The sequence below is a fragment of the Mesoplodon mirus genome, assembly GCF_964341445.2.
Source record: "Mesoplodon mirus genome assembly, chromosome: 18".
NCBI classification, from domain to species: domain Eukaryota; kingdom Metazoa; phylum Chordata; class Mammalia; order Artiodactyla; family Ziphiidae; genus Mesoplodon; species Mesoplodon mirus.
This window is the reverse complement of record NC_138994.1, coordinates 12,668,717-12,686,586: the sequence shown is the minus strand read 5'-3', so window position 1 is coordinate 12,686,586 and position 17,870 is coordinate 12,668,717. Positions and strand designations below refer to the sequence as shown.

The following is a 17,870-nucleotide window of genomic DNA, read 5'->3' as shown; positions in this document are numbered from 1 at the left end:
TGCTTGTGAGCGGAAACTGGTTCCCCCCATTTACTCACAGTTGAAAAATGATCAAATGTTAGCAAATCAAAATTCAGGATGATTCGTAAGGCACCTTGTTCAGTGGAAATGGGCTGAGCAAGAGGGAAGGGGTGTGTGTCCAGCGTGGCTGCTTCCCTGCAGGGCTGCTGGACAGGCCTCCCAGGGCTATGTGAACGTTGGGTCCGCAATGCCATGGTCGGGGTCGCAGGTGAAGGCGATGGTGATGGCGTAGCGGGTGCCCCAGTGAACCTTCTCCACCCGGTGCAGGTTCTCGGACCCCGAGGTGAAGAAGGACACCCGACCTGGGAGAGAGGAGAGCAGAGCATGACTTCAAGGCCACACGCATGGCCGGGCCTCAGAGGACCTGTGTTTAGGCCAACGCAGCAACACGACCAACCGGGCAGGCTGGAGAAACAGCTGATGCAGGAAGGCGGGGGCTGGAGACAAACCAGCAGGAGAGCCCTCGCACAGGACGAAGGGCACCGCAGCGCCTGGCCCAGCCTCTGCGGGCTCTTTGTGGGGCAACCTGGGCTTGGGGTGAGGCCCTGCTGCCACCCCCAGGGGCCTCTACGAGCCATGTGACCTCCTCGGGCCCACCCTATGATCTTTTTTTTTTTTTTTTTTTTTTTGCTGTACGCGGGCCTCTCACTGTTGTGGCCTCTCCCGTTGCGGAGCACAGGCTCCGGACGCGCAGGCTCAGCGGCCATGGCTCACGGGCCTAGCCACTCCACGGCATGTGGGATCTTCCCGGACCGGGGCACGAACCCGTGTCCCCTGCATCGGCAGGCGGACTCTCAACCACTGCACCACCAGGGAAGCCCATATGATCTTATTTCTAATCACACATGGAACAAAACTAAACCCTGGAAGGTGGTGACAATGTTTTAGCAAAGGATCAGGAAAGACACGTCGTCGAGACAAACACCCAGCGCCTGTAGCTCCCTCCAGGGCAGCTGAAGACAGGACTCGGGAGGTGGCTTCCGAGCGTCCTGGAGTGGGGGTCCTCCACCCACCTGTGTTCAGAGAACCTCGTGTTTGTGTGCTTCCATATTTAACTGGCCTCATACACCCACCGTAGGTTTTTTTTTTTTTTTTTGCGGTACGTGGGCCTCTCACTGTTGTGGCCTCTCCCATTGCGGAGCACAGGCTCCGGATGCGCAGGCTCAGCGGCCATGGCTCACGGGCCCAGCTGCTCCGCGGCATGTGGGATCTTCCCGGACCAGGGCACGAACCCGCGTCCCCGGACTCTCAACCACTGTGCCACCAGGGAAGCCCCCACCATAGATTTTTTGGGACAAACGAGTTGACCGTTACAGAATCGTGGGGGAGGAGCCCCGGGATCCTGTAGGCGCCGCGTCGCCGCCACACGGCCCTGCCCCAAATGTCCCATGACAACTTCATTTCTCTTCAAAAGGTCACTGCCAGGAACTCGACTGCTAAATCTTTGAGAGAGGAGAAGAGTCTACCCCAGAGTCTGCTGCTTTCTGGTTTTAAACAGAGAACCGTGCTCTGCCCAGAAACAAGGGAGCAAAAGAAATCGTGTGACACACGGAAACCTCTGCATGGGGGCCTGGGGACACCAGGAACTCAGACCCTCCTCTGGACCAGCCAGGCCGCCCCTGACCTGAAGGAAACACTCTCTCCCAGAGCAATCTGGAGTCACGCCACTTTCTGAGGCTCACGCTGCTGAAGGACGTTTTGTCCTCAGTCTTTCCACTTTCAGTCACACCTGAGACCTTGGACACGTAGCCAGGCCGTCTGCCCATCCACGCCATCTGCGCACGCCCCCACCGCCACCCCGCTGCAGACAGTTATCAAATGTCGCCGACTTGCAGCAAGAGTGGGGGTCTCTGGGTGCCCCCACCCCCACCCCAGCATTTCTGCACACTTTGCAAACAGAGGCACCAAAAAACAGAGAAGAAAAGGACTGAGGAAAAGTGAAGCTCCTCGTGGCCTGTGGGACAATAGGAAACCGTCCACCATTCATGTTAGAGCCTCGAAGAGAGGAGAGGTTCATAGTGGGGCAGGAAAAGGCGATTTGAAGAAAAAATGACCAACATTTTCCCTAATGTGATGAAAACTTTGACTTTTAATCCAATAAGCTGAGCAGGATAAATACTCCAAGTGGGATAAATACAAACAACTCCACACTGAGGCACATCATAGTCAAACTGGTGAAACCAGAGATTAGAGAACATCCTGAGGTCGCAGAGCAAAGAGGCAGCTACTATGGGGCAGTGACAGCGGTGACAGCAACAGGGGAGCCAGAGGAGCGGGACGATGCTTTTAAAGAAAAAGGAAAAAAAACCCACCAATCCAGAATTCCACATCCAGTGAAAATATGCTTTAGAAAAAAAGGTGAAATAAGGACATTTTCAGAAAAACCATCACCAGCAGACCTGCACACCGAGAAATGCTGAGGCGGAAGGGGACTGTACCTGTTGGAAACCTGGATGCACAGGAGGGGATGCAGTGGCTTGCAGGACTGCCTCATGGCTAACGGGAACGTTCTAAACCAACACAGGTGGACAGCCTCGTTGGTTTGAGCTGCCTGCTGCCAGGCGGAAGCGGACACAGCTACACACCCAGTAAGCAGGGTGACGCTGTGGGGTCGGGTGAGCCACGGCAGCAGGTGAATGGTGCTGGCACAGTCGAGGTGCCCAGGCCAGAGCCAAATGGCCTGGCTCTGTCTCTGAGTCTCATCTGGGGCTGGGCCGGGGCCTGGGCTGCCCCTCAGGAAGCCCCTGGGGGATCCCCGCCCCTCCCCACCCCAAAACCTGGGGAGGAGAGGGGACGATTCCTCACTCCACGCATGCTCACTGAGCAGCACTGAGTGTCCGAGCTGGGCTGGGGGCAGCGGGAGCTCTGGGACCACCAGGTTGGGGAGGCAGGTCCCTGTGCTCGGTGCGGTTTACCGACATTAGGTCAGGATCACTGCCTCGTGTTAAGCTTCGAGTCACTACAGGGGATGAAGCGGGGCTGGCTCTGGGAACTCGCTCTGCAGTGACAGCAGTGACCGTGGCCACGCCCGCCTCCTCCTCTGATGGATGTGCTCCATGGACACACTGGACACACCGTAAACGCAGCATCCCAGGAAAGGCGCCCCCGTGAGTCCTACCTGCTCGTGGCTCCACCGTCTTGTTGGCCCCCACCTCCATGAACACAAACCGCCCGCCACCGAAGTCATCCAGGTAGTCGGAGAGGTACAGCAGCGATGTGTAGTCGAAGGAGCCGTAGGTCACCTGCGTGCAGAGTGTTGAGGGCGTGTCACCGTCTGCTTGCAGGAGGACACGCTCCTCAGGAAGGGACAGACCGAGGCCTCGCGCTGCCTCCCAACTACAGAAAACCCTCTGCCGAGCACAGGCGCGCGGGCCCACCTGGCTCCCGCACAGTCAGAGGTGCAGCCCACGCCAAGAAGCCCACACGCGTGACCCCCAGGGCCGCCACGCCACCCACCCACCCGCCAACAGGACCCTCCCGCGTCAGCACAGGGAGCAAAGGTGGTGCTTTCGCTCTTTCTCCAGATGTGGGCACTCCAAGCTTTCTTTTAAATTGTGGTAAAATACACAAACCATACAATTTACCGCTTTACCCATCGTTGAGTGCACAGCTCAGGGGCACTAAGCACACTCACACTGTTGTGCACCCACCCACGCCGACCATCGCCAGAACCCTTCATCCTCCCAAACTGAAACTCTGTTCCCATTAAACACTTAACTACCCCCACCACCACCACCCAGTGCCCATGCTACGCTGTCTGTCCTTTCCTGTCTGGCTCTCTTTGCGTGGACATTCTTTTGGAAGACGGCATGGGCGGTGGAAAGCAGGGGATGGGGGTGAGATTTGTGCTCTGGGCTCACAGGAGCGTGGACCCTCTGGGCCTGGGTATAATGTAAACAGGAGGCACTATCATTTGTTTCCCAAGGACCCCTTGAAGTCCGGGAGGGGAGGTGGCCAGATAGTTGTCCCATCTGTGGATCTTCAGGACTTATTATAGGTAAGGGGTGCCATATGAAGAACTTGATTTCAATGTGAGATAGAGGAGTTTGTTGTCTGTAATATGTGAAGCAGGTGTTGTTTCCAAGGACATAAGAACTCACACAAGGGCCTCCCTGGTGGCGCAGTGGTTGAGAGTCCGCCTGCCGATGCAGGGGATACGGGTTCGTGCCCCGGTCTGGGAGGATCCCATATGCTGCGGAGCGGCTGGGCCCGTGAGCCATGGCCGCTGAGCCTGTGCGTCCGGAGCCTGTGCTCCGCAACGGGAGAGGCCACAACAGTGAGAGGCCCGCGTACAGCAAAAAAAAAAAAAAAAAAAAGAACTCACACAAATTAGCACCTACTTAATAGAGGGAATCAGTGAGATAGGCTATTTTTTTTTTCCACGCAAAGACAGTGACTTGCATGTACAAGGAATTTTAATCACATGGTAACAGCTCCCAGTCTGAGGAATCATTCAATTAGCAAGACTGGGATAAGAGATAAGGAAGAATGAAAGAGTCCAAGGACAGCAGCCCAAAGTCATCCTATCAGTGCCCTATCACACAGCCCCAGGCTCCTTTATCTGAGCTGCTGTGTTTAGGAATAGATTCTTAAATGATTTTACTGACACCTGTAGGCACCATGGGAGCAGTACACAGAAGCCCCAGATCAATATCCATAACACATTTGATCAAGGCTCAAAAAGTCCAAAAGCCCCGCTCCCCCTGCAACCAGCTAGGCCACCATCACCGTGACAGTGGTCATCTCCTGAGAGAGGGTGGGCTGACCAGGGGGGAGAGGCAGCAAGCCTGCCAAGGTGACTGAGTCCCCGTCACCTTCTCATGAACTCAGTACCACGCCATCTGTGGGACTGGACTTTCTACACAGACCTGAGCTCCCTCCACCTCCCCCACCAAGACCCCATTTATGGGCCCCTTATCCAGCATCAGGGCACCAAGCAAACATCAAAGTGACCTAAACCTGAGAACAGCCCAGGGCAGTGCTTCTGAATCGCTTCAGCAGTGAACCTCATGTCCACTACCTGCATAAAACATAAAAGAGACCCGGGGGCGGGGGTTGTCCAGGAGCCTGACCCTCTCCTACCCACCCAGCTCAGATTCTGCAAAGGAACCACCCCAAACCCACATGAACACAGTGATCTGGGAAGGAGGTGGGTAATGGCAGGTGACGGGGATGGCAGAGGCCAGCAGGGCCTGAGCTGTCCTGAGCTAGAGGCTGGAGAGCTTCAAGGCAAGGAGCAGATGCATGGGGTCCCCTCGTGCGAGGATGTCTTTTTGCTGTGTCCATGCATGAGTGACCCCTTGGCTGTGATAGCCACCCTGGTCCTGTAGACCCTGTCCCGAGGTCTCCTGGCTCTGAGATGTCTGAGGCTACCCCACTTGTCACTGTTGACTCATTTTCTCTGCCTGAAGAATTTTTTCCTTATCTTTCTTCCTTTGAAGCTGGATCACTGAACCAGGCTACATTCAGTGTTGTCTTTCCTGAACCCACACTTCCCAGTACATGGAGGGCTGCTCTTCCTTCGTTGCAGGGAAATTCTCTGGACTCCATCCCACGCGTGAGGCTCCTTGCTGTGTGAACCTGTCTGTCCTCCACACACGTCGTCTTTGCCCTCAACCCCATAAAACCCTGTTTTTCCCTCTGCAATATCTACGATGATCTTATACTGAAGGTCTCGGTCCTGGTCCCCTAATGAAATAATGCACCTGGGCAATGGTTATCAATGGGTCAATGGCTGCTAGAGCCATGAAGTGAGGGTGGACAGGAAGCTTGATCGTGGATGGATCAGTCCGAACCCACTGATCAACCTTAAGCCCATGGGAAGAGAACAAGCAGACACTGTACGCCCCCTTAGGGTGAAGCCCACACTTCCAACCCGAGTTCCATCGAGCCCTCCGAGCTGCCCTGGCTCAGACAAGCCACTGGCCACATAAGGCTACTTCAATTTAAGTTAATTTAATTAAATACTGGGTTCCTCAATCTCACTAACCACATTTAAGTGCTGCCCTCCTCCACTGAGCTCAGACAGTCGAGATTAAATATACGAATATCCGACTGAATTTCAGGCAGAAGCCCAGTCTGCGAGCTTCTGCTCAAACCCTCTGCTTATTTTTCACTTCGCTTCCTTTGTTCCAGGGTCAAGCGACACAGAGATTTATCTGGGTCACCTGAGCACACCCGCGGCTGGGGTGACCGCCAATAGCCCTCAGACGTTTCCGCGGCCAACTATCCCCTGGCACCATGCTGCGCGTGCTGGCTGAGTGGAGCAGGGCAGTGGCTGCAATGCAGGCGGGAGAGGGCTTCAGTTGTGGCTGATCAGGACCACTGATTGATTAGGTGCCACTGTGTCTAGGGAACAACAAGAGATCAAGAAAGGGGAATCTGCAGAATCTGGAGTGGTCGAGAGATCTTCCCAAGAAACGGTGAAAAGTGGGGAGAAGGGGGCCTCCTGGGCAGGGTGCGGGACGCAGGCCCGAGGGGAGACCACACGACAGAAAGGCCAGATCAAGGCCGGGTCAGGTTACATCCGACGATAAGCTCACAGCTCAGGTGCAGACAGCTCTGCGTGTGGGAACAAGTAGCAAAGGATGGTCCCTGTCAGGCCCTCACTGTTCTGTAATGTGCTTTTCAGTCTTCTCTCACCTCATCACACAAGAAACAAATCTTATCTCCTCGACTGCATCAGTGAGAGAGGAAACTTCTAAAACCCTGACCACGTGAACAGACAGCACCCAGCTTGGGCCGTGGTGGACAAGCCCCAGGTTCGCTCACCTTGTCCACGTGCGCGTGCCAGTACTCGTCATGAGCCGTGCGGGCCGCCGTGCTGTTGATGCGGGAGAAGAAGGTGGGCTTCGTCAGGTGCAGCAAGGACGCGCTGATGCCAAATGCCTGGGCAATTGCCAGCTGGACCTTCTGCCGCAGGTCCCTGCCGAGAGGACATAGGTGTCAGCCACACAGGAAAGAATTCTCCCCGGGCCCATAGGGCCTGCACCATGTGACACTGAAACGGAGCAGGACCCTCTGGTCCTTGCCCCCAACCCCCATGTTCTCAGCCTGCCTTTTGTCTGTGGAAACACTTTAGCCAAAGAATAAGTTTAATCAGAGAAGTGGGAAAATGCAGAAACAAAGGAAAATAGTCAAACGAGACCAGATAATAATAGTTTAGTCATTAAGCATAGTCAAGGACCTTTAGTTCCTCCTTAAGGGCTATAAATAATATTCTGAGCCATATCCCGTGAGCTGTTTTGCAGCTACTGAAGCCCCCACCAGGGGGAGGAGGATGACTACATGATGACCAAATTGAAGCCATGACATGAGCTCCTCCACTTCACACAACTCCGAGAACTGACCTCAGAGACATGGGAACAAACCCTGGAACTAAAGATTAACTGTACTTAAAACAACCAAGGTGATGCTGATCAGACCACATTACTGGTTTCAAGCTGAGTGTCAGAACTGACTATGCTGTTCTGCTCCCTCTCTCTGCCTATATAACCCTGAAACTCCCCTTTAAAAGTCCCTGTCCCCTGAGCAGCAATTGGGAGTTGGTTCTCGGACAGGAGTCCACCCTCTCCCCCGGTGGCTGGCCTCTGACATAAAGCAACCTTTCCTTCCCCACCAACACTTGTCTCTCAAGAATTGGTTTTCGAGGAGCGAGCAGCCAGACCTGGGTTTGGTAACACTACAGAAAGACAAGGGCTGGCTAAGGTGAAAGGTGAAGAGATGCACACACAGGTCCGCACACGTGGGACAGGGTATCACGTGCACACCCAGGAACCTGAGGGTCAGTTCTCTGCAGGACTGACCCCCAGCACTCCCAGCCCCGCCGCCACCTTCCCCCCTCCTGACCTGGGCATTCCTTCCCTCACCGGTACAACTGGAAGTCCTCTTCTGAGAAGATAGTTTGTATTTTATCCCCAAAGTATCTGTGAAAAAATGAGTATTAACAAATGTGATGTTTTATTAATGTTTCCTTATTTCCTTTCAATTCAGCCTTTCCTCCAGTTAACCAGCGAAAACCAGCTGGTCCTTATTATCTTGGAGCTGCTCCTTCTACAATGATAACTGTGTGGTAAAAGGGAGGAGGGTGGGAGGGAGGTACCTGGCAGGTGGGGTGACATTTATCAAGGTTGGGGGAATCTCTTGCTTCTCCTGGCCCTCGGGGAGGATCAAAGCCTCTCAGGAGGCAGCTCTCAGGAGCCTGGCCTGCCACTCACCTCTCTCACCTCTCCCTCCAACCCCACCCCTTGGTCCATTCCTAACTAAGCTGTTCCCCTGAAGCTAGCCGGCAAGGATCCTGCCCTTTGGAAGAGCTGCATCTTCCAGTCCTCATCTGGCCTCGGCCCGATGGCAAACGTCATAGTTTACCCAAGACTTGAAGCCGCTCTGATCCATACACGCAAGCCTCACTCAGGTGTCTCCAGCTAAGAAATAAGCAGAGACCCCACCCCCACCCCCAACCCTGGGGTTCTCACCTGTACAGGTTCACAAAGTGCTTCCCGACAGACAAGGCCCCCGAGTGCAGGTCCAGGATAGACGCCTGGAAAAGACGTTGGCAGGGCGGCGTGAGGGCTGCCTGGCAGGAGACTGAGCTCTAAAAGCCACCAACGTTAAACACGTGTTCCCGAGACCCATCTTTGCACACCCGGGTCAGGGCGACGATGCACACGGGCTGGGTTTCAAGACATTTGGACAAAGGTGTGTGACCGAGGATATTTCTCTCCTGCCCTAAGAATGAAGACTCTCTGGTCTAAAATTCTGAAAACAGTCCACAGATACAGTTCCTCCATGGGTCTAAGAACAAGCCCTTCCCCCGGCTTTGCTGTGGTATAAGCAACACACAACGACCGGCTCCTGTTTAAAGTGTTCAGTTTGGTACGTTTTGTTGTCGTTGTTGTTTTTGTTTCTTTGCGGTACGCGGGCCTCTCACTGTTGTGGCCTCTCCCGTTGCGGAGCACAGGCTCCGGACGCGCAGGCTCAGCGGCCATGGCTCACGGGCCCAGCCGCTCTGCGGCATGTGGGATCTTCCCGGACCGGGGCACGAACCCGTGTCCCCTGCATCGGCAGGCGGACTCTCAACCACTGCGCCACCAGGGAAGCCCCAGTTTGGTAAGTTTTGATGCTGGCATGCACCAGCGAAACCACCATCACTACCAGGATAGGACACACATCCATCACCCCAAATTTCCTTGCACCCTTTGCAACCCCTCCCTCCTGCCCCTCCCCAGGTGCTTTCTGCCACAGCAGCTGGTTACTTTCTAGAACCTGAGGCCCTGGAGTCACGAAGGTGCACTCGCTCTTGGCCTGGCTCCTTTCACTCAGCATTGCCTCCCTGTGACTCCCTCCGGTCGGTGCAGGTACCTGCCGCCCACTGTCTCCTGGCCAAGGGGCACCCATCGTTTGGGTAGGAGTCACTTGTTGGTCCATTCACCTGGAGATAGACACGTGGGCTGTTTCCAGCTTAGGGCTGTTGTAAATGAAGTGGCTGTGACACTGGGACAGCATTTCATCGTGGGAGATGCTCTCGTTCTCCTGGGTAACTGCCCAGGAGCGGAATCGCTGGGTCATAACTCTTTAATGAACAGCCAGTGTTTTCCACCCCTGCCCACCCTGCCTCCGGGGGGCCTTCCCACGTCTTGAGAGCTGAGTGGGCGCCAGCACAGACCACCTCTACCCTGTCTGGGTGCCTTTTCTCATGGATGCAGCGATCAGCCCAGGGGTTTGTTTGAACACAATTTGGGCTTTAAAAATGTTAACTGCGGGCTTCCCTGGTGGCGCAGTGGTTGAGAGTCCGCCTGCCGATGCAGGGGACACGGGTTCGTGCCCCGGTCCGGGAAGATCCCACATGCCGTGGAGCGGCTAGGCCTGTGAGCCATGGCCACTGAGCCTGCGCGTCCAGAGCCTGTGCTCCACAATGGGAGAGACCACAACAGTGAGAGGCCCGCGTACCGAAAAAATAAAAAAAAATAAAATAAAATAAAAATGTTAACTGCACATAAAGGTATCAAACCTGGATGATTCATTGCAAGACAACTTCCCGAGTAAATGCTGAGCACAGAGTAAAAGATGAGTCCACGCACAAATAGGTTTTTAATAAATATTGCCCCTGAACTGAACCAAAATAAAAGAAGAAGCTTAATTTTCAGAACTCAAGAGGAAAGAGTCTGCAGAATAAAAGACTCATGAAGATAATCACCAAACTATGCAGAGGAGAGTGGATCTTCCTACGGGCCCACATGCCAGGCAAGGAGATCCCCATTTGGGACCACACGAAAATTCCCGCCAACGTAAGGTACTCGCGGGGGTGGACTCCTAAGCCTGCCCAGGAAGCGGAACTGCATCGGCCTGGCTGAGTTCCCCGTGGTTGCTGTAAACAATAGGCTTAAAACAGCAGGAATTCATCCTCTCAAGCTCCGGAGGCCAGAAGGCTGAGATCAAGGTGTCGACAGGGCCCCGCTCCTTCCAAAGGCGCCAGGGGAGGATCCTTCCTTGAATCTTTGGACTTCTGGTGGTCCCAGGGGTCCCTTAGTTTGTGCCACATCACTCCACCTCTGCCTCCATCTTCACACGGCCTCCTCTTCAATCTCAAATCTCCCTCTGCCTTCCTCTTACAAGGACTCTTGTCCTTGGATTTAGGGTCCATCCTGATAATCCAGGAAGATCTCATCTTGAGACCCGTAACTTAATGACATCTGCAAAGACCCTTTTCCCAGGTAAGGTTCCATTTACAGTTCTGGGTGGATGCATATTTCAGGGGCCACTGTTAGACCCCCTGCAGTCTCACCTGGCGGATGACAGTCCCCATGCAGCATCCATGGGAGCCTCCTCCACGTTGCGTGGTCCTCACTGTCTCCCACCAGCTCCTACCGCGTGTGCTGGCTCTCCCATTCCCAGGGCCGTCACCCACCTCAATGGGCCCCTGCTCATCACCCACTCTGTTCACTCACTGCCTACGACCTCTCCCCACAGCCCCCAGCCAGGGTGCCTGACACAAAGATGTAATCCGAGGCAGCCCTCCTGTGAAGGGAGGGGACACTTCATTCCCAGGAGCAGGGCCTGCACACCCGGTGCCCTCGCCTTCCCCTCGGAGGGAGAGCAAAGTTAAAGGGGTAAAAAGAAAACCGAAGCAGGAACGGCACACAACTCACCCCTCCGTCCGATCCTCCCAGGGACAGCCCCTTCTCGGCTATGCTGTGGGGAAGACCGTCTTAAATCAGAATTCAGTTAACAGCATCATCTATGATACATCTAGACACGTATCAATCAGCACGACTAACACAATGTTAACAGGCTGCTTAATGTTTATGACAAAATCGCATGTTTGGACCAAAGGACTTGACTTTCAAGCTAAGTGAGTAAATGTTAGTGTTTTGTCACCATCTCCTTGACCACGTATGACATAGCTTGGGGACAAGTGGGCTTAGTTTCCATCTTTAGCTCAGAGACCTGGTGCTGAGTTGAATGGGTTCCTCTGGACCGGAAGATCCCTCTCCTGTCATCACAGGCTGGGGGGCAGCCTTCGTAATCACCAGCTCAGGAGGCAGAGGCCACATGGTGGCCTGTGCTGGAGCTCACAGGACCACCCACGTCACCAAAGATGCAGGGGCTTCTGGTGCCTTTGGCAGATGCTTCATGGCCGCCCGGGAAACTGACTGGGGGCTGGATCCATCCCTCACACCAGGGACCCTCCCCACCCAACCAGCCTCTACAATGTTATCTAGAAACAGGAGGAGAATCTCCCCTCAAGACGCAGCTCGGCATGTGGACCAGACGCTGCTCCACTGGGCACATGCTTGTGTCTGAACTCCCTGTTGGAAAATCAGAGCTTCAAGATCTTGTTTTTAAAAGACAATAAGGAAAAATCCAGTGCCAACTACTTCTGAGTAAGACTTCCTGCCCTGTCATGAGTCACGGCTAGGAGGCAGAAGGGCTATCCCAACCAGTTTTGGAGAGGAGACGGAACTAGTCTAGTGACCGCCTGGGGCTGCTGGGTGAACACACTGTCTCTACACAGGCACCTGCTGGGCCCCTCAATGGCTGACGGGAGAGCATCCCCCCAACCTCCCCACTGGGCCAGAACTGCTGCCCCTGGAGAGGGCCCAGGCCTCTGGAAGGTTCCGTCAGCAACCACATCACTGATGACAACAGCCTCTCCTCCTGGAAATCAGAAAAGGCCCTCTTTGCCTTGGAAGTGCAAAGGGGAATTCTTAGGGAGTTCTAATGAATTTCTTTAAATCATCCTTTTAGTAGTAATTCTCTGTGCTTCACCCACAGCCCCCCTCTCCTGCTCGTTCAGGACAGAAACTCAGAGACACGTGTACCTGCGAATCCTCCGGGCTTCGTCCCTGGTGATGATGGCATCGCTGACGCCCCGGCCACACTTCCTCGGGGAGCAGCCTGGAGAGAGTCGAGCCGGGATGAGATGCCACCCCCGCTGAACCCCGACAAAAGAGCTGCCCACTGCTGTCAAGGACTCACCTGTGGGCTCCCCAGGGACAACGGAATTTTGTGGGATGGGGCCTTGCCTTCCATGGGATTAGGGGGCCAGGTTTGGCAAATAAAATATAGGCCACTCGGTCAGATGTGAATTTCAGAGAAGCAACGGTGACTTTCCAGTACAAGCAGACCCCTGCGGCACACACATCTCACTGGGAGGGGGTTGTCCTGGCAGCCCCACACCAGGCGGGTCACTCCTGAAGCAGCTGACACTCTGCCCACCCTTGAGAAAACAGCCCAGAGGCAGCATCCACGATATTCTAGAACCATCACTGACTACAGATCCAGACCCGTTGGCTAGTGCCTCCTGGATGACCAAAGCTGTGCTTGCAACTGTAGCCACTGTCCTTCTGCAGGGCCTGGCAAAGCTGCCCCAAGGTGCTCACCACACACTCCACCCTGCCTCCTCCTGCCTCTGCACCCAGGACTGAGCTGCTTAGAGGGAGGAGGATGGGGGAGCTTGGATGGGGCCAGGGTCGGGTGCACAGGGCCAGGGTGGACACGGCCAGGGTCAGGGTGGACAGGACCAGGGTTAAAGTGGCCAGGGTTGCCACTGGGCTGGGGTGGACAAGGCCAGGGTCAGGGTGGAAAGGGCCAGGGTCAGGTAGATGGGGCCAGGATGAGGGAGAAGCACCAGAGATGGGCAAGCTTAGCAAAAGCCCCTGGTGTCCTGGCGCCGAGGGCAGGCTGGCTGCCTCGCACTGGGTGGGCCCTAGGATATGTCCTGGCTGATGAGATGGGGCCTTGGGACACTCTTAGGACACGCTGGGCTGGCTGACCTTTAGCTTTCATCCTCCTTTCTCTCTTCCTGCCTGGAACGTGCCTGGAGGTGGAGCGATTGTCTTGGGACCATGTGAGCCACACGCTGAGTGGGAGAGCTGGGGCGCTCAGCCTGGGGTGCTTACAGGGAGCCAGGCTGGCCTGGGGTGCCTTTTTCTGGGTCTCATCATGTGGGAAAAATAAACTTCTACATAGGGGTCATTAGGGGAGGGGTGCCTCAGTTCCACGGAGCTAAATACAATCTATTAATATAGGTGTTTTTATTAAGACACAAAAATGCTTTTTATAAAGGTTGAAGGTAAAGGCAAAAACAACTATAACCAAAAGACAGCTTGGGGAGCGACATCATATCAACAAATACATTTTAACACAAAAGAATTGTGAGAGGCAAAAAGATTGATAACAGGAACAGTTTCACCAGGAAGATGCAGGGGCAACAAAAGCACCAAGTGACATCGCCTCAAACACCTCTGGTGGCGAAGCGGCCACCAGACCCAGAGTCTCAGTGGAGACCCTGCCTCGCGGCTCCCGGTAACTGTGAACGGCGAGACACAAGTTCAAGAAGACGGTCTGCACTCGTGAGCGTGAACTAGGAAGCACGCAGAGCTCTGCAACAACCATTCAGAAACACACATTTTTCCAGGTACACGTGCAATGTTAACAAAGACATATTAGCCCAAAAGGAAAGTCGGTTCAGCGTCACAAGGTCTGTACCATACAGGTTACAGTCTCCAGCTACAGTGCAATTAGAGAGAACCCAAGCCCCATCGACCTTGAAATCTTAAAATCCAGCAGCGACACAATAGGCTCAATGTGAATGAGCATCAAGGGCATAATTTTGGTGAGAAAGTGAGTTGTGAGCGGCTGACGATGTCAGTGCACATACACGAGTGCACACGCTGCAAACACGCACACACACCACCCAGACACACAGGCCCAGGGCAGGCGGAGCCCCTGTCAGCTACAGGAGGAAACAGGGTCGAGAGGGAGGCGGAGTCCAGAGGCTTTAATGCACACTCCACCTTTTTTTTTTTTTTTGGTAAAATATATACAACCCCAAATTTACCATTTTAACCATTTTAAAGTGTACAGTTCAGAGGCGTTAACTACGATCACACTGTTGTACAACCATCCCCACCATCATCTCCAGAACATTCTCATCTTCCCAGATGAAAACCCATACCCGTCTCCACTAACTCCCCCTCCACCTCATTCCAACTGTTTTTAATGTTGATAAATTACTAAATGGGTAGGAAAAATACGTTCTCAAAAGCTGGGACTTTAGAGTGAAAAAGCTGACCAAGACAGAGAGAGCGTGCCCACAACAGAACCTATCCACTTTCCTGACCCCTGAGGGGAAAGGCAGCCCCCATTCCCTGGGCGGGTCTTTGCCTCCCTTCGTCTAAACCCCACTTGTGTGCATCACAATGGCGCCCCTTGGTGGAAGGATTTAGCAATATTTTCTTGGTTCAAGTCCAAAGCATGTCTCCGAAGAGAAAAATAAACTGAATTTTGTCTCTCTGGTTAGGTTTTTAAAACTGCTGCCCTCGAGCAGAGGAGGCAGGCGCTGGGATGGGGCACACGACATGGGAGAAGGGCCTCTGGTATCTACATTCCCTGTTGCAACATTTTCTGCAGTAACAACACCCTAAGACAGAAAATGCCTTTTCTGGGTTCCACTTGCTCATTACTATCATCCTAATTCTGTTACATCCTTCCAGGCAAACTGCCTCTTCCATCAGATGGCACCCACAGTGTGGGGGACCTCAGTGAAACACTGGCCACGGCCTGGGCCGTGAGGCCTGGGCAGTGACCAGTGGGCCTGCCCCTGCACAGGCAGGGCCTGAAACACCCACACTTCCGGGTCCAGGTGTGGGCTAACCAACCGGGGGCGGGGGAGGGGGGGAGCGGGGGGTGGTGGTGAGGAAGGTCACCTGCCCAACGCCACCCCCACACTACTTTCAACCTGATTCCCATCAATTCATTGCAGCAAAAAAAGACGCATTTTGAACACACTGAATTCCATGTTAACATGCTGCTCTTTCCCGGATCACCTCAGCATCGCGTACCTTCAAACCTTCGGTGACTGTCATAGTCCTCGGAGCAGGGCACCTCGATGAACCTGCCTGGCAGCACCTCACTTCGATGAGCTAGGACCTCAGTGATGTTGTCATCACCCCCCAGACTGCCCCAGAGCAGGAGCGCGACGAGTGTGGTGCAGGCCCCCAGGACGGCAACCCTCAGCCACTTCTTCCACACGTCCCGAGGCGCCCGGACACTCTTGGTGCTGAGAACAGAAAACAGCTGTGGTCACCCAAATGCACCTGCATGTGCTGAAAATGCAGACCACAATGACCAGAGACCACACCTACCCTTAGTTACAGCCTTAAACTGTTCCCACGCTTGCCGTTGTCAGAGCTACTCTCAATCAATCCAGAGGCACTCGCCAGCATGGGAGGATGTGGTGGGGAACGTGCCCCTCACCCCATATGACCAGACAGGGCTCACTTGCTCCCAAGGGCAACAAGATGAACTGCCTGTTGGTGTTCCTCCCAGCCTGGCCAGGCCCATGGAGAACCTGTCTGCGAGGTCCTGGCAGAGTCTGTGGCACCGATCACGTTGCCTGCATCCAAAAATGACTGCCACAACCCCATGCATGTGGTCCCAGTGCACGTGCGTGTGCATGCACGTGTGCACACACACACACAATGTGAAGTAAGTTAAGCATGAGTCAAGCCCACTTCACTAAAACCACCAGTCAGCCACAAAGAGAATACAAGTACAAGAGAAATGATTCACCGGTAAGACACTTTCTGTACCACCCGGGTTAACTGTGGGATTCACACTGCCTGTGCAGAAGTTGTAGGCATGTCTGTGTGTGTGTGCACATGTGTGTCTATGTGTGTTTGGGTGGTATATAACCATGCATATGTGTGTCTGTGTACATGCACGTGTGTTTTCACGTGTGTGTAACTGAGCAGCCGTGCACTCTGTTATCTAAGAAAAGTGTGAAGGGCTTGAAGCACTGGCAGAAATGAGAAAAGAGATCCAGGCATCCTTTCAGGAGGTGCACCTCATGTCTTCAAGTATACGATTAAAAGCAGAGAGCCTGCCTTCTATTTTTTTTTTTTTTTTTTTGAGATATGCGGGCCTCTCACTGTTGTGGCCTCTCCCGTTGCAGAGCACAGGCTCTGGACGCGCAGGCTCAGCGGCCATGGCTCACGGGCCTAACTGCTCCGCAGCATGTGGGATCTTCCCAGACCGGGGCGTGAACCCGTGTCCCCTGCATCGGCAGGCGGACTCTCAACCACTGCGCCACCAGGGAAGCCCCTGTCTTCTATTTTTATATGCCTCTCCACACTTCAAATTGCTATATATATAACACACAAATTCTGATTAAATAAATCCCAAGGTGGGCACAGCTCAGTGAGACTAGGTTGGGTGAATACATGATCATTTTAAACAGGGAGCATAGTTGCCCAGAAGACAAAGACCCCCACCCCCACTCCTAGAACTGCTGTCTAGCCTCCAGCCCACCTGGCCTCCTCCAATTAGACCAGGGTGGACACCTCACTCCGGTGGTCCCATCATTTCTCTTCCCCAATTCCAAATGGGGCAGGGAGACTGCCCGCCCATCTCAGCAGCAGGGGCTGGAACCCCAACTGCAGGTGCAAAACTGTGGGTGACACCTTCGCCTGGAACAGCCCGGCTGCTGAGACAGAAAGGGACACAGAGGAAGGTACAGAGACAAGAGGGGAAAAAACAGCTTCCTGGGCCAGATTCGGATGCAACACTCCCCTGGAGGTCTCCTCAAAATAAGCACCCCTGTTCAGGGTAAGCTCGCTCAAGCTGCACCCCTAGAATCTTGCCAAAACAGAAGGGGATTTGGAGCAAGGTCCATGGCCCATGGGGCAAGCACGACGACAAGGTAATTTATCCTGGAATGATTAAAATACACCCCTGGCTCTTAAAGATTTAGGCAGTTGGGTGAGAGAGGTCAGAGAAAATTCACGACGGTCTGCCCTCTCCTGGGCCGCCCCCCACCCAGCCCCGATCCTCCTGGCGCGGGCCTCGCGGGATTCTTCAGGCCACGCCCTCCAGACACACCACACCCCTCTAGAGCCCGATTCGCCCAAGCATATACCACGCCCCTCGAGGCCACACCCACACTGCAGGCCCGTCCCGGGAAAGGTCCCGCCCACACTGGGTCAGGCCTTTCCTGACCGGGCCGCGCCCACAGACCCGCCACACCACGCCACGCCCCTCCAGGCCAGGCCCCTCCCTCTCGACCAGGCCCCGCCCACGCCGCCGTCCGCGCGCTCCCGGCGCTGACCAGTACCTGCTCGGGCGCCGGCGCTCCGCTGCCCGGTTGCCCTCGGGTGCCTTGGGAGCGCCCCTCCTCTGAGGTGCCATTGGCCAGGCCGCCGTGGAGCCGGGTCGAACGCGGGATCCGCCGCGAGCCCGGGACGAGCGCCGCGAGAGTTAGCGCGAGACCAGCGCGGCCAGGGACGCGGAGCGACGCGTTCCGCCGTCGACCTCCGGTCTGGTGGCCAGGCCTGAGCAATCGGAGGCCG

The 17,870-nt window shown here is 54.7% G+C and overlaps 1 protein-coding gene across 1 annotated transcript; it reads right to left on the bottom strand.

Annotated features, from left to right (window-relative positions):
• On the bottom strand, nucleotides 1–17,758 carry OGFOD3 (2-oxoglutarate and iron dependent oxygenase domain containing 3). The gene is made up of 9 exons (XM_082603054.1): nucleotides 17,636–17,758; nucleotides 15,366–15,583; nucleotides 12,342–12,417; nucleotides 11,169–11,211; nucleotides 8,496–8,560; nucleotides 7,890–7,946; nucleotides 6,793–6,946; nucleotides 3,140–3,263; nucleotides 1–323 (listed from the first exon to the last, which is right to left on the bottom strand). Exons 1-9 carry the CDS (start codon nucleotides 17,707–17,709, stop codon nucleotides 187–189), a joined length of 948 nt encoding a protein of 315 aa, XP_082459180.1. The 5' UTR covers nucleotides 17,710–17,758; the 3' UTR covers nucleotides 1–186.
• Between the last annotated feature and the right edge of the window lie 112 nt (nucleotides 17,759–17,870).